At 38.0% G+C, this 16,256-nt stretch overlaps 1 protein-coding gene and 1 non-coding gene across 2 annotated transcripts; both read right to left on the minus strand.

The window, feature by feature from the left end:
* Window positions 1-411: 411 nt before the first annotated feature.
* On the minus strand, window positions 412-16,158 carry LOC132183849 (uncharacterized). Its single transcript, XM_059597306.1, has 12 exons — window positions 15,867-16,158; window positions 12,794-12,904; window positions 12,423-12,509; window positions 11,534-11,587; window positions 11,206-11,351; window positions 10,896-11,046; window positions 10,676-10,813; window positions 3,072-3,143; window positions 2,902-2,975; window positions 2,657-2,798; window positions 1,779-1,857; window positions 412-762 (listed from the first exon to the last, which is right to left on the minus strand). Exons 1-12 carry the CDS (start codon window positions 16,020-16,022, stop codon window positions 665-667), a joined length of 1,308 nt encoding a protein of 435 aa, XP_059453289.1. The 5' UTR covers window positions 16,023-16,158; the 3' UTR covers window positions 412-664.
* On the minus strand, window positions 15,170-15,272 carry LOC132185998 (U6 spliceosomal RNA). Its single transcript, XR_009440681.1, has one exon. It is a non-coding gene; the product is annotated as a U6 spliceosomal RNA (small nuclear RNA).
* Window positions 16,159-16,256: the final 98 nt, after the last annotated feature.

Consider the following 16,256-nt stretch of genomic DNA (forward strand, 5'->3'; position numbering starts at 1 on the left):
TATACAAGTCTCCCCTGTTTTATTCTCCTTTCTATTGTCTGAAGTGGGTATTTCCCTGAAAATATGGTCTCGAGGATTTCATCCATTCTGCTTCTGCTATTCATGGTGGTTTTTTTTTTTTTTAAAGATTTGAGTAGAGAAATTATTGGATCGATTGGCTATTTATCGAACTATTTTCGGCTTTTCCCTTTCAGTGTTGCATTGACCAGGCTTGTGTCTTTGTTGGGATCCTTACGCTCTGTGTTGTAGCAATCCCGCCATCGATGTCACCAAAAGAGCAAACTATTGTATATTCAACTCCTCATATTGATGTTTTCCAGGGAAATTTCAAATCCTTAATCCAAAACAATCAGGAGAGCTCTACTAAAACTTCTAGAGACAACCTTTACTTAAACACAAATTTCACCAACATGCATGCCAGTAGACTCTTGTCATATATTACTTTTTAAACACAAATCACTACAACAATCAGAAGAGAGAGAGAGAGAGAGAGAGAGAGAGAGAGAGAAGAAGAAGAAGAAGAAGAAGAAGAAGAAGACACCATCTGCATTCTAAATGCTTGTGTTATTATCTACATGTAGGGATGTAGGGAAAATGAAGAGAAAAAAAGAAAGCTAGTCATTGAACCCAAGAAAACTACAAGAACGAAAAAAAGGGGACCAATTTATTCCAAGGACTTCAGAAGCCTAAATAATGCAGCTGCTTCCCTAATACGCGAGAATTCAATGCAGAAAGCTTGAACTTCAATGAAAAGATCTTTGACTGCAAAGATGACAAACCACAGAGAGAAATCGGCAAATGTAACCATGTTTCTTCTACACAATCTAGTTATTCAATGATATAAAAAGCTTGTTTACATAAAAAGGCTTCCACCACAGCAAAAATCCTCATAGTTCACTCTAGCTAACAATGGTATATTCATACAGAAATAGTTCCACTAATTCCAAAGACACTAAAAACAGCAAAAGGAAATACAATAATTTATTCTATGGAAGAGTTTCTGGATCAATTTCTCAAATATCCATTATTTGATACAATATCCATTATTGTATCAAATAATGGATATTTGAGAAATTTATCCATTATTTGATAAATAATGGATAAATTATTATTTAATTTATAAACAAACATTTTACAGAAAACTAACATTTTACAGCCAAGTAAACCCTAACTGGTAAAATTCCAGCTTTACTTTTTTTCCAAATAGGCTCTCGGCAAAAGGACCATTGGAACATCTCTTCACTTACAGGGCTCCATTATATTTTTCTATGACCACTAGTTATTCCATAATTATTAATTTAACATTCTCTAATGAATTTTCAATAATTCAAAAAATGAATGTCATTCCAATCTTTTTCTCCAAATTCTTAGAATATTAGATTACTTCAAAAGATAGCCTCATATCATGTTTCAAACATGTTCTGATCATACATGCCTGTACCTAATGTCATCATCCAAAGTTACATCCCAAATCAGTAAGTAGCCAGCTGTCAACATGCTCTTAATATCCTTGAATTCATCTATGTTTCTTTTCAATCCAAACTTGATTTCAATCCAAAAATGAAACGGCTATATTACCAAGACATTGACATTTTGGAATCTGCTATGTTCCTAACACCATTTTTAAGTAATATTTATTAATATGGAATCAGGCAATGATTACTATAGTTCTGTGAGTGTGACCCAGCCATTCAAGTTTGCAAGGTAAATCATGCAAGACATCAAAATCACCTCAAGATAAATAGTAATTCAATCTGAAAATAGAAGGGAACACTCACCATTGATGATATTATTTCGGATAAGGCTTTGTAGGAAAACACATACAAGTCTCACAAGCCTGTTCTGCATGTATTTATCCTGGTGGAAAGAGAATGTTTCAAAATTTTAAATTGTACACGTGTCAAAATATATTAATTAATACAAACGTAAAAGGTTAAATTCCTATCCCCTTCCCGACTACCAAGATACAAGTTCAAAACAAAAGAGAATTTTAAATTGGAAAATGCTATTCTCACTCCATTTTCCTACAACTTTTTTTACTACATGACATGGCTGCTCATATAAAGTGAATAAAGTCGCTTATATGGCATTGACAAGTGATTCACTCATGCCCATGGCTACTCATATAAAGTTCTGATATAAAGTGAATAAAGTTGCTTATATGGCATTGACACGTGATTCACTCATACCCACCATGCATTTGAGGCGTGCAAATGCTGGTGAGACCACAAATACACTATCTCTTTAGTAGGTCTCAAAATATATCGTTCCAATGCATACATGGCATTCCATGCGACACTCCGCATCATGGAGTAGAATAATAAGCATATATCCAGCATATGGTAATTCAATAAAAGCAGGACAACAATGAGAATTTGGGAAATAGTTGCTGCATCATTCAGGGAGAACAATAAATCCTTTCCTATTTGCATATCTAATTGACAAACTTAGAAAACCCCTCCCACTGTTAGACTAATATCTAATTGAACAGTTATATTTTGAAGCCTCTGAAAGGGGGGGAAAAAAAACAGCCACCGTAATACTACTCTAGTCAAGCAGCCATTACAAGCACGTGTACATGTTTCACACTCAACCAGCCACCCTTCCATGCTTAGTATAATTTGAAGAAATAACCATGTGAGGTAAAGTGAAATACCTTGATGTTCTCACATGATGATATACAGTTAGTTATGTACATGCGTATGAACTCAGAGGGAAGTTCAACGGTTGTTGTAAGCCTGTTAACAACTTCCATCGAGTGTAGACTCATGTCCATACTCACAAGAACTGTAAAATATCTGGATACACAGATTAAAATCAAGAAAGAAAACAAATCTTGTAATGTCAGTAAGTGTAACAGCGCAGCAGAATAAAACAGTAAATCAATACACCAAGACATACTCTGCAATTTCAGGCGAATTTATCAATTTGGTGAGAACTTCAACTGCAATTAGAGGATTATTTTCCACCAGTTCCTGATTTAGGAAAAAAAAAACAGAGGAATCAAATAGCCAGGCAGAACCACTCATACTAACGGTCTTAATAAACTGTTTGATAGCATAAACACATACTGGTAACTTTCTAGGTGTTAGTCCACAATGATACACAAGCTTTGGGTCATTTGCCAACTCCACCAATACTTGCTGCACAATGAAAGGAGACATGCATAAACATATTTTTCTTCAAAATAATTGATGTAACATAATGAAAAGAACACAAAGCCCACAAACTTGCTGATAGGAACCCAAAGGTTTCTATCAATTGAAAATCAAAAAATAAAAGAAAAAAAAGGATAAATTTATCGCTTTGAGAGAATTGAACCTCCAATTGATCACTTTGAGGGGGTCAACCTCCAATCAAAATCATGTTTCTTCTTCATTGAATTGCCGTACGGCATATACACTGAATTAATAGAATAAAGCAAGACTTATTTAGATAAGAAAATATAAGGTTTAGCTTACTAGGGAATAGCCTATAACTATTACGAAAATAGAATCGAAACATACTGATACAACTTACTAAGTTAATAAAAATCTGGGGTTTCCTAACATTCTCCCACCCTTAAAAACAACCTTGCCCTCAAGGTTGATTATTAATAAAGCATGTCTCCAATCCCGTCCTCAATCCCATGGAGGCCACCATGCCCCTTGTCAAGGTTAATGTCTCATGACTAGTGCGCATATAATCAACCCTCAAGGTTTGGAGCAAACACCTCTCTACAGTCGTTTGACTTAGTAGAATCGATTCCCTTCCAATAAGGCCTTGCCAAACTTAATCATAACTGGCTTCTTCCTCAGATTGTAGAGATTCTATCTCAGCTAGTTCTTTATCCACTGTGTACCCCACACGCACTAAAGATAACAACTTATTCTCCTCATCCATCAAGGGATTTATGACCTCCTCGGTAATAGAACAATTATGAATAACAAAGACATCTTAAAATTTTGATGAAATCAATTCCAACTCTGAAACTTTTACCTTTGTCACGACTGACTCCTTTTGCATGGCAGGAGTACTACAAGTTAGGGTAGAAAATGAGTTGCTTTTTCCCGTTGTTGGTTGATTTAACACCTTGATTATTTGGCAGCTTTCCTCCCCATGTTGCTTCTCCTCTCTCCTTGCAACTGAAATAGCAGTATCATGGTTCGGGGTAATCGAGCCTTAATTCCTTCAATGAATGTCTCCACTAACTGTACTTCAGACCAACTATGAGTTTGATCAGATAAATGCTCCAAACAATGTATGTATTCCTCAACTGTTGATGTTTGAAGGATTTGCTATCTATATTTTCATATGTTAAAGGACCAAATTGAAAAAGGAGCCCTTCAACAAATTTCATTTACATTGGCTCTCCATGGCACACTACCAACCAATCAAACTACTGTAATGCCTTCCCTTTGAGATTATTAGCCGCTACCTCCACCTTTGATATTTCTGGCATCTCATAAAATTGAAAATAATGTTCTGCTTGTGATACCCAGCCAAAGGGATCTCCGCCATCACCACGTGGGAACTCATCTTTTAGACGTGAAACAGTGTATTCCTACTCTCCTTGTGATCGTACTTTAGTGAAACTTGATGTCCAACTAACCTAGAACTCACTCCCAAGTCCCACCCCTCGACGGTCTAGGGCTCAGTCGAGGATCATTCAATGGACTCTTCCATTAATTTCTTCAACTCTGCAACAATCTTCGGAAAAATTCTCAATTCAAGTGAAGCTTATTCATGTGGAATGTTACTACTAGGAGCATTTTTGTTAACTTTTCTTCCTTTTTCCTCTTTTTTTTTTGTTCTTCTCTTTTCTTTCTATTTTTTCCTTTATAAGACTAAGGCTATTCCTGAAGTACAAGCAAACCAAGTCAAGAATTACCTTTCTCCCATTCCCAAACACACCCAATATAATAACGCAACCAAAACAATGTTGCTCCTGGACAACTAATCTGTGTAGCCAAACATGCTTCTTCTTCTTACTCCTCCAACGCACAATCGTTGACTTTCGCTCAAGCTGCTCCACCACGTGGGGCTCCTTCCACACTAGCACACAACACCTAACCACCTTGAGCCAACCTCAAACACCCCATAGTACATGACCCACCACATGGTTCAAAGCATAGCCCCTTCACCGGCATAGTGCATGATCCACTTTGCTCTAAAACCACCACCGGCAGACATAGGCTGTCATGAACACGACCACTGCACCACCGTAAACCACAGCACGGTCGCCCACAGACCTTCAGATCGCATGGCAACATGGCACAACAACCACAAACACTCGTGAACTTTAAACCACACGCTTTTTTTTCTTTTTTTTTTTTTGATAAATAATGATCAAGTTTTATTACTTTACACCACACGTAATCACCACTAACGGCAGCTCCACAACCCACCGATGAACACCACACCAGAACACATGCCGACTAGGCACTTGCACCACCAAGCTACTACGCCGAGCAACACCCAATCTATCAGCACCCATGGAACGCCTTAACCGCTTCACGCACCACAAGCACAACAACAACACCCCCATATAGACATGATCAACTTTTGATTGGTGGTTTTTTTTTTTTTTTTGGATGGGTTTAACAGGAAAAAAAAAGACAGGAGAAAAAAGAAAATTAGGAAATCGAAATGATTTGATACCAAATGATAGGAACCCAAGGGTTTTCATCGATTGAAAATCAAAAAATGAAAAGGAAAAATGGATAAATTGATCACTTCGAGAGGATCAAACTTCCATTTGATCACTCCAAGGGGATCAACCTCCAATTGCCTTGGGCAAAATTATGTTTCTTCTTCGTTGAATTGCCATAAGGCATCTACACTAAATTTATAGAATAAATCAAGACTTCTTTAGGTAAGAAAATCTAAGGTTTAGGCGTTTAGCTTACTAGAAAATAGCTTACTAGGAAAATAGAATCAAAATATGCTAATAAAACTTATTCATGATTTTCGTCTGGAGGAAAAAAGGAAAGGGTTCGTAGGGGTTATTTGTGTGAGTCATCCAGCATCTTCTTGGTTGGTGGATTCCTTGGAGGCAGCATGTCTGTTCTTGGTGAATGGGAAGGTGATGTAGGACGATATTTACCTTTATTTTCGGTAAAAACGAAAATAAAGAAAATATCAAAAATAATATTGGAGCAGCGCTGCTTGATCAGAATTTTATCCGTTCTTAGACAATGGAAGTACAAAAGAAAAGATTTTCACGATTCCCGCTGATTGTCAATTTTATATTAGGATTTTATTTTATTTTATTAGAACTTTATTTCTTTTCCTTATTAGGATTAGGTTTACTATTGCTACTAGGATTAGGTTTACTTTCTCTACAAGCATTTCTCTTTTATAAATAGGCTAGCTTATTATGTAAAACTCAATTCATTGAATTATTATCAAATTAGAGAATTCTCTCTCAAATACTCTACGGAGTTTTATCCTTCTTTTAGCCTGCAGGCTTGTTTTTTATCTTTTTGAGTAGAAGACGAAAACGCTTCTCCTTGCAGAATCAAAGACGCTGCTCTTTGATTAGTTACTTTAGTCTTTCACTGCGTCAGTTGGTATCAGAGCAGGCTTTATCCTAATCATGGCCAATCAACGCAAAGGTGACAAACTTCTCCAACAACGCCGTTTGTAGGGGAGGGACTCTTTTGAGAGCCAAATTCATGAGGTATCCGAGCCGGCGTTATCTAGATTCGATGGCCAACTTATACTACAACAACAACTTCTATAACAACGCCGTTCGTGAGAGAGATGTTTCGAGATCTGACTACCAACGATACATTAAGCGATTAGAGGCTCCTTTAAGAGTCGAATTCCAAGAGCTCCGGCAGACGACGCAAATGATGCAACAGGAGGTGTGACAGTTGTGCGAGTCATTTGAACGCAGGCAGATGCGTGCCCATTGGAATCACAGAGACACCCGGGAGTACCGGATGAATATCGATCTTCTTTCATTCGATGGTTATCTTCACATTGAAGATTACCTTGACTGGATAATGGAGGTAGAAAGATTCTTTGAGTACATGTGTATTCCAGAAGAAAAGAAGGTGAAGTTGGTGGCTTATAAGCTCAAAGGTAGAGCATCCACTTGGTGGGAATGGTTGAAGCTCTCTCGATCCAGGGAAGGGAAAAGACCTGTTACATCTTGGCCCAAGATGAAGCGGTTACTCAATGCCCGGTTCCTACTACCAAACAACTATGGGATCCGAAGGGAACCCGTTCGGTATCCCTATGTTGACCGATTCCGTGAGGATGACGTAAGCCACTTTCGTCATGTCCATAATCATTTTCATAACTTTCCAAATAGGCCCTTCGCCTATGAAGAGAATTTTAATTATGGTGAAGAAGTTGTGGAAGATGTTAAGTTGGTTGAAGAAGTGAAGTTGCTGTCAGAGAAAACATTTGTGTAGCCACCATCATTGATTCCAATGACTATATCAATGGAGGAACAGCTACCACCTCCTCCACCACAAGTGCAACTTTTTCCACCACAGTTGCAAACTCCTCCACCACAGGTACAACTCATCACAATCACCACAAAAATTGATGATTCTTTTGAAGAAAACGATGAAGTTAAAAATGATGTCCAAGAAGAAATTGTTTGAGGAATTTTTGTGGAAGTAGACAAAAAAGAAAAATTGTGTCTTGATTCTATCTATGTAGATTTCTCCAAAAACTTTTCTTCAAAGGAGCCACATGTGCCATGTCCCAAAAAAAACTCGAAGACGAGTTTTTTTCAAGTGAGGATGTCTGATGTAGGACGATATTTACCTTTATTTTCGGTAAAAACGAAAATAAAGAAAATATCAAAAATAATATTGGAGCAGCACCGCTTGATCAGAATTTTATCCGTTCTTAGACAATGGAAGTACAAAAGGAAAGATTGTCATGATTCCCGCTGATTGTCAATTTTATATTAGGATTTTATTTTATTTTATTAAAACTTTATTTCCTTTCCTTATTAGGATTAGGTTTACTATTGTTACTAGGATTAGGTTTACTATTGCTACTAGAATTAGGTTTACTTTTTCTACAAGTATTTCTCTTCTATAAATAGGCTAGCTTATTATGTAAAACTCAACTCATTAAATTATTATCAAATTAGAGAATTCTCTCTCAAATACTTTACAGAGTTTTATCATTCTTTTAGCCTACGGGCTTATTTTTTATCTTTTTGGGTAGAAGACGAAGACGTTTCTCCTTGCAGAATCAAAGGCGCTGCTCTTTTATTAGTTACCTTAGTCTTCCGCTACGTCAGAAGATGCTGACGGTTCACAGGGGGGGAGATGTAAAGGTGTCATATGGATCCTAGAAGGCCGGAATGGGCGGAATGGGCGAGGATGGCAGCAGTTTGTAGGTGAGTTGCATCTGTTGATTGCGACAAAGGAAAAAGGGTTAGATTTGGAGGCTCATATGGCACCCTCTTCGGCAGGTTTGTTTACTGGGAGGTCGTTTGCGGATGTAAAACGCACAGCGTCAGGCGTAGAGGTGAGGACAACTCCGAAGCTCCTGTCCTCTTGCCTCCTCAATGTACTACCTTATTCGGACGGCTTTGGGATGGGTAGCGGTGGTGTTAGGGACGCTTAAGGCAGTGGACTGCTATGAATTGGAGATGCCGGTGTCGATAATCCCACAGAGATTGCCGAAGAGGAAAAAGAATGGTGACTCATTGGCGGCGGCTACAGCTAGGTTGAGAAGGAAGAAGATGAAGGGCTTTTTTGTCAATTGGTGGGTAAAGTATCTAGGGTTTTCTCATGTGGAATGGGTCCGGATCCTTGACGAGTTGCATGCAGGCCTGCTGGAAGGTATGAAGGTGAAGCCCACTGGAAATTGGCATAACGTCCGATGGCATGTGGGCCATGGGTGTGGATCCAGATATGGATCCGGTTTCGGGTATGGATCCGGTATTGGGTATGGATCTGTGTTTGGATAGGGATCCGGGTTTAGATCTGGATCCGGAACCAAATTTGATTTTGGATTTGGCCTCGCCGATGTATTCTCAGTTGAGCTTGGTTATGGACTTGGCCTTGCCGGTGTCATCCCCGATGAACGCAGCTTCTCTGCCTTCGATGTTCGCGGAGTGTTCTTCGTTTTTAGACATGCAGGAGGTCTTCGGTGGATCCTCAGACGTGCCTGAGACTCCGACTGTGGTGCCGAGGCCAGCTGTGCCGGTCCTTACTCTCACCGATGATCTCCCCAGAGTCCTTACAACGGCAATTACGCATGCGATGGTTTGTCCGACGAGTTCCCCGAGCTTGGTGACTACAGATTTTGGTCAAAAATCTTCTCCGGTGACTCTAGTGGCAGTTTCTATTTCGCCGGCAAGGCTTTGGCGCAGAATGAAGGATGCAGATATTTGTTCCTCCGGTGGTGGCTACTGTTCCTGTGAAACAATTCTCTTTTCCTCCGGCGATTTCTGCGGCAGTTTCTGTTTCTTCGGCGGGGCTTCGGAGCAAAATGAGGGATGAGGCTTTTGTTTCTCCGATGATGGCTACTGTTCCTCCGGTGGCTTCTGTTTCGCCGGTGAAACAACCTCCGGTTTTAGAGGATGCTCCTATAAATCCTACACCTGCCAAAGTTTTGATAGATAAACAATACTCTGTTTCCAAGTCTACTTTGGGGTACTCACGGAGAGCGAAGGATAAGGAAGCTAAACAGCTGCATAAGAAAAAGGTGTTGTTAGGGGTGAAGGGTGAGACAAAGTTCACGATGAAATCTTGGGGAGGGAATGAGGAAAGTCTTTTGATTGCCACCGATGAGGAGGGAGCTCAAGACTTTTATGCTCCAAAAGTCAAGGGAAAAAAGATGGAACTCAAGAATTTGGAATGCTCTGTTAACTTTGAGGCTAGGGGCGGTGGCTCGAGTAGGGTTAGGGATGTGGGGTGATTTTGTGGGGTGGTTGGGTGCTATGGGTTATCCTTTGTGTAGGGTGTTTCTTGTGGGTGTTTGTTAGGTGGTTCTTTTTGGGTCTCTTGTGGGTGCTCCTTGGGAGCTTAGGGCTTTTCTGGGTGTTTCGCGCTCTCTTTATATGCTTCTTGTGTATTAGGGTTGCGCCCCCTTGGCGTTTTGATACATACAACAATTACTTATCAAAAAAAAAAAATTATCAGTTCCTAACAATGACATTTTGAAAAGTGACAGTCTAACAAAACAAAGACTAATTTATAACTTGAAATCACTAACTTCAAGCAAAATGTTAAGATCAGTAAGGAGCTTATAGTTACTGATGGAATTATTTCACTTCTCACTCATTCTAATAGTAACTATTCCATCATTTAAGCAAAATCCCAAACCCTTACTAGTAACTTTCTAAAATTTCAAAGGGACGACCAATATAGCCCCGCTTTTTTCGTCCCTCCAATAAGAGGCATAGCAAGAATAAGATGTATCCTAACTCATGCAAGTAGCACAAGACAACATTCTAAATCATATGTACATACAAGGAAAAATACTTAAAACCTATGAACTCTATACCATTAATTTATCCCAACTTGAGAGGGGTCCCACAACCTATATAGGAAAATTTTCCAAATTTTTAGAAAAGGTCAATTGAAGCTCCCAGGGTTTGACACTTCCATGGAACAAATACATTTAATATGACTTGTTTGTATAGAAGCATTAGGGTAATGAATGCAATTTTGAACTGATAATATCATAATAAATATACGTATGTGATAACCACCTCTTGTTGTGGAGGCACAAGTGGTCCCTTCAAAGCTTTTGCAATTAAGTCCCTTACTGCTGCCCCTCTGCTAGTATCAACGCACATACCATAGTCCCATAAAAGTTCATGATTGTCATCAGGGTTGAGCCACACTAGCTGAAAAGGGCTTTACAAGCATAAATCAAGTACACTAATAAACTAAATAAATTAATCAAAAAATAAACTCTTAAATTCTTACTTCCCCCTCCTGTACTGGAAGCCTTGGTGGAAGAGGCCTGATCCATTGAGGACCTAATCCTTCAAGAGACAAATTCCGCAATAACCCCATCACTGTATCTTCTCTATCTCCAGATCCAAGTTTTGGTTTGGCTCCAGGTTGCAGGTCAAACCTAAAATATGACTGGTAATGTCAAATGCACAATGTGAAATTGTTGAATACACAAGAACATACATTTTAGTCGCCAGGGCTAACATCTGTGTGATAAAGCTTCAAATTTAAAACAACAAAAAATAAAATGTAAAAGCCTCTCCATTGCTAAGGTTCATACTCTGGTGAGTTTGCATCACAACCATGGGGAACATCAGGGTCTGGTACCACACTTTTCACTGAACCATCCTTAAATAAGCAATTATATGGTTCTGAATGGATTTTATCACAATACTGCTGCTGTAACTGTTCATGTTTTGGATAATCCTGACAGTAGACAAAACAGAAGGATGTCAAGAAAAGATATAAAATTAAAATGAAAGTCAGGTAATAGTGTCAAGATCCCTGCCTCAGCAATGGGGATCCCTTGCATAGCCTTGATTTGATTTTATTCATTAAAAGCTCAACTGCATATATCCACCTAAAACTATTGTATTTATCTAACTTACATGCACTGAAGGATCAAAACCTCTGGTGTAATCTGTAGCAGACTGTTTAAGAAACTGTAAAAAAAATAAAAAAAATTAAAAATTAAAAATTAAAAATAAATAAATAAAACACTTCAGAAAATCGTAATCATTGACAGAATCATCTTCCAATTCAAAAGGTCAAATTGCAGTAAAAACCAAGTACCGGAACATGTGCAAAGTGGCTTAAATCAAATATGAGCACAACTCTTTATAACATAATTTACTACAAAATTCAAACATCTTATACTAACAAAAACCTAGATGCATCCAACTCTGTTCATTGGGGTTAAAGGATCTAAAACATGAAATTTTAACAGACCATATCCAAGAACCAAGATTTGTAGACGTATGGCATCCCATGTCATGTACAAATGGTACACATACCTAACAAATGTGTCAGACTAATAAAGAGGATCATAACCAAAGACAGCCAAATTTCAATCTGCTAATTTTCTTTAACTCTTCATAACACAGACATGTCAAGAGTTTCAGTACCATGATGAACATGCTAAGCTAAACAGACACAGCTGTTAAGCATTCTTCAGCACTCCCAAGACAGCCAGATCTATTTCCCGAGTATTGACATGTGAAAACATACAAATGTCCATGCAACATAGCTGGGGAACTCCAGAATTCCTAAGTAGGTGCTAAATTACCCCCCTAAGGAGCTCAAACATCCAATAGGTAAGGGCGACATACATAGCAATGAGCAAATATTCATATGCATAATTTGCTCACATGTCAAACTGTCCAAAAGTTTGTTGTAGTTCACAAGCACACATCCTAATTAGCAAGTTTTCCACAGAACAACTAATTGACAAGATCATTCAACTATACAAAACAAAGGGCTAAACTGAGAAAGTAGAACCTCTTTGCCACTACTAGAGCCATCAGAGCCTAGCAGCTGTAGAATAAACGCCCTCTCATACTTTTCAGCTTCATCATCAGATGCAACCTGTATGCCAAAGGTAGAACACACACACACACAAAAAAAAAAAAAAAACTGATGATTCAGTTATTTTATTATCTTAATAAAGAAGCTCACATTGTATCCAGACCATACTGTAAATTAACAACAGAACATAATAACAGGTAACGTCAGAGAAACTAGTAACTAATTTCAGATTAGACACTATTTTTTAGATGCTTCACTAAAATATTGCCAATTTTGGATTTCAAACTAAAACAAAAATTTCCTTACTTTTTTTTTTTTTTGATAAGTGACAAAAATTTCCTTACATTTACAATAAAAGTAATAAAAGGGTTTGCAGAAGATTTCTGGGAGGCATAAGCCTGATGAAGAATCGTGAATGCAGCCAAACGTTGAGTTGAATAAAGCATCTTTTTGTCCTGCAATAATTAAACATCCAGTAGTCAGCAATTGATTTGAAAAGAAAAAATGCATTTCACTCCCCTATGGTTAGGCCATAAAACGCGGAACCTCCTCAAATTTTAGTAGGTAACACTTAACCCCCTCATCACGTTCAAGGTGTAGAAGTGTATAACCTACATGTTAACTCCTAACTAATCAGAAAATTTCAGGTCAATGAATATTTTAAACACCTTCCTTCATTCTATCACTTGCTCATTCATAATCAAAAACTTAAACGCATTAAAAAATTCTTCTGTTTTCCTTAAGGGAAGGTAAAAAATTATTTGATGGTATAGGTGAAGGCATAAAATTGATTCATGACATGGCATAATGTGATTGGTTATAAACTAGATATGTAGATTTACATTCTTAGCTTAACAACAAGGAGATTGTGTGTCACAACTTAGGTAGGCTGCAAGAGAAAAACACTTAGCCAAAGTACTATCAATGTGAGTCCAAAAATAAAGAGCATAAGTTGATCCATATAGCTAAAGGAAATAGGGATAGAGCAATGAATGATCTTTTTCTCTTTTTTTAGACCCTCAGAGTAGAATGTTGGAAACTTAGAACAATTAACATTTTAAAATGATCTTGATTTGTGGAACAACTTGTTACAGTATTTTTAAAAAGATGCATAAAATCTGCTCAAAAGCATGGTCTTTCATAATTCTAGGAAGATAGTGATAAGCGAAACCAGGGGATGAGGACGGTGATTGGGGAAACACATGAAAAGTGGAGGGTGAATAGGAAAATTGGAAAATCATTCACATGTTCAATGTTTTAAAATAAATAAATAAATAAAAAAAAAAATTAATTAATTAATTAAAAAAAAAAAAATCTATTAAAAGACTGAGTATCAGCAAATTGACGGAGGACAATCAGTCACTGCCACGATTGGGTGATATTCCTAAAGAAAGTTTATCAGGTCAGTCCAATCATGTATTACACATTATTGGCATTAAATTTTAGAATTTATCTTAAAATACTATAACATGTGACATTATTGTCAAACCATACAGAAAGAAAGCATCCAGGACATTAATTTCTGTAATTTCTATCTCACATATGGAAGAATCACTTTGCAAATGCATCTAGAAGGAACTTAATGAGGTTGGGTTTTAATATATCATACAACTTACTAAATATCAACAGATACAGTCCATTTGGATGGGGAAGAGGGGAAGGAAGGGCCTCCCCTCCCCCCTGTTTACATGTATTTTTGAGGGGGAAGAGGAAAAGATTTGAAAAAATGTTTCATATCAACACAAAGCCCTTTTGAAAATTCCCTCAAATTCCCTTTTCCTACGTATCGCTCAAAAAAAAAAAAGTTATAGATATGCTATCTCTCTATTGTCAATTTACATGATTCTCCTTTTCACTTTACAACCAGAAAAGGGGAAGGGTATAACTATCTCTTCCCTCCCTACTCTTCAATAAATATTCAAGCAAAGGAAACCTCTCCTGCTCCCCTTATCCTCTCATCTTCTCTTCCTCCTCCAAACTTTTAGACATAGTGATAGTAACACAGACCAAAAGGAGTGCTAAAGTAGAATGAAAGTGCTCCTAATTTTTTTTATAAGCAAATCAATCTCAAAAGGCATAGAGAGGCACAACCCAGGTACACAGAAAGTATACAAGAGAAACCCCAAATTTGGGAGAAAAATAAGAACATAAGTCCAAAAATTCTGTGAAACTAAAAAAGCTAGGAGTATAGTACCCGTCATCCAAGCATAAAGAAATTTGAACATAACAACTTTTAATTCTACTACTGATCTCTCACAATATTAAAATTTCTTAGCATTCCGCTCTCTCCAAATGTACCACATTAAGCACAGAGGAGTCATCCTCCAAGCTTCTAAAGTGAAACGACTTCCCCATTGACCTCTCCAGCTAGCCAACAACTCCATCAACCTTCTAGGTACCCACTCAACACAAAAAAAGATGGAAGATCGAAACACGCAATTTTCTAGCCACTTCACAATGAAGAAGAAGGTGATCTATAGTCTCTCCGCTCCTCTTGCACAAGCAACATCAGTCTACTACTATGATGTGTCTGTTTCTTATGTTGTCCAAAGTTAAAATCTTCTCTAACACCTCCATCCACAAAAAGAATGTGACTCTCGAAGGAGCCGTAATTCTTCAAATGTTTTTCCAAGGAAATGGGGAGCTAGCGAGAGTGAAACATTTTGGAAGGGACCCAACAGGTTTTTCCTTGCCTCCTCGTCTTAACTAGAGAGAATACAAAATATCAAGGAACGAAGTGACCAATCAGGTGTCATCCTTGTGCAGGGGTCATGCTAATCTTCCCTATAACATTCCAGTTTTATCAGGTGTCCCCGAAGGGACCATTCCCCATACTTCCTAAGATAATATAAGTATATTTTTGTAATAGTAGAGTAAATTATTAAGTTTCTCAATTCATTGATTCTTTAGTCCAAAGCGCCTACTCTTATGAATATTTGATCAATGAACATTGTGAAGAAGTCAATAAGAGAGAGAAGCCAAACTATCTCAAGCTTGGGTTGAACACCTTCGATGGGTTGGGAAGCAAGCAGATTGACTGACCTGAGGCCAAATTGGAGGCCGCTTTTGGAATGTTGTATGAATTCACTACTGTAGTTAAAATTCCAAGAACCCCATCAGCTAATTTAAAATCCTAGTTCCTAAGATCATCGGGTTATCTGCTAGAATGGTACCCAGTGTCCCCAGTCCATTGTAAGACTACTTCTTTGAAAAATATTGAAACTCTTTTAAATATTATTTGCTAGCAAGAGAACCCAATATCAAATAATTAATAGCAAAAATTCCAAGCAGAGTGCGAAATCGGCATTGAAAAGTCATAAACCCTAACCCTAAAAACCATTAAAAGTATATATATATATATATATATATATATAGAGAGAGAGAGAGAGAGAGAGAGAGGAATTGGGAACACATTGCCTGTAAAAGGAGGACGAGGGAGGAGCAAGCAACGAAGTGGCGAGCGGGAGGGAACTTGGAGTTGAAGTCCGAGGCGATCTCATCCAATGGCCTTTGCTCCGATTTCAGGAGAGCGTAGAGCGTCTTTGACTCTTCGGCGCTCAGCGTCTTCATCATCCCCTTTTGCCTTTTCCTTCTGCAAGAAATCCAGAGAGAAGTTCTGTGTTCTCGCTGTAACCAAACACACGCCACGGAACTCTGGTACTGAGTCACTGACTATTGAAACCGGACACAAAGAGAGATTCGATTCTCTACAGTCAGCTCCGTGATTACTTGCTACCGAGAGCCAACAAGTTTTTACCACACCCGCAAATGTTACACAAAATAAACACAGTTGGTGAAACTTATTTA

The sequence above is a fragment of the Corylus avellana genome, chromosome ca6 (assembly GCF_901000735.1).
Source record: "Corylus avellana chromosome ca6, CavTom2PMs-1.0".
NCBI lineage: Eukaryota > Viridiplantae > Streptophyta > Magnoliopsida > Fagales > Betulaceae > Corylus > Corylus avellana.

Coding starts and splice junctions, on each gene's coding strand:
- LOC132183849 (XM_059597306.1), bottom strand. CDS start 16,022: ATGATGAAGACGCTGAGCGCCGAAGAGTCAAAGACGCTCTACGCTCTC. Junction 12,905..15,866: donor CCCTCGTCCTCCTTTTACAG/GCAATGTGTTCC, acceptor TAATTATTGCAG/GACAAAAAGATGCTTTATTC. Junction 11,047..11,205: donor TGTGATGCAAACTCACCAGA/GTATGAACCTTA, acceptor GTCATATTTTAG/GTTTGACCTGCAACCTGGAG.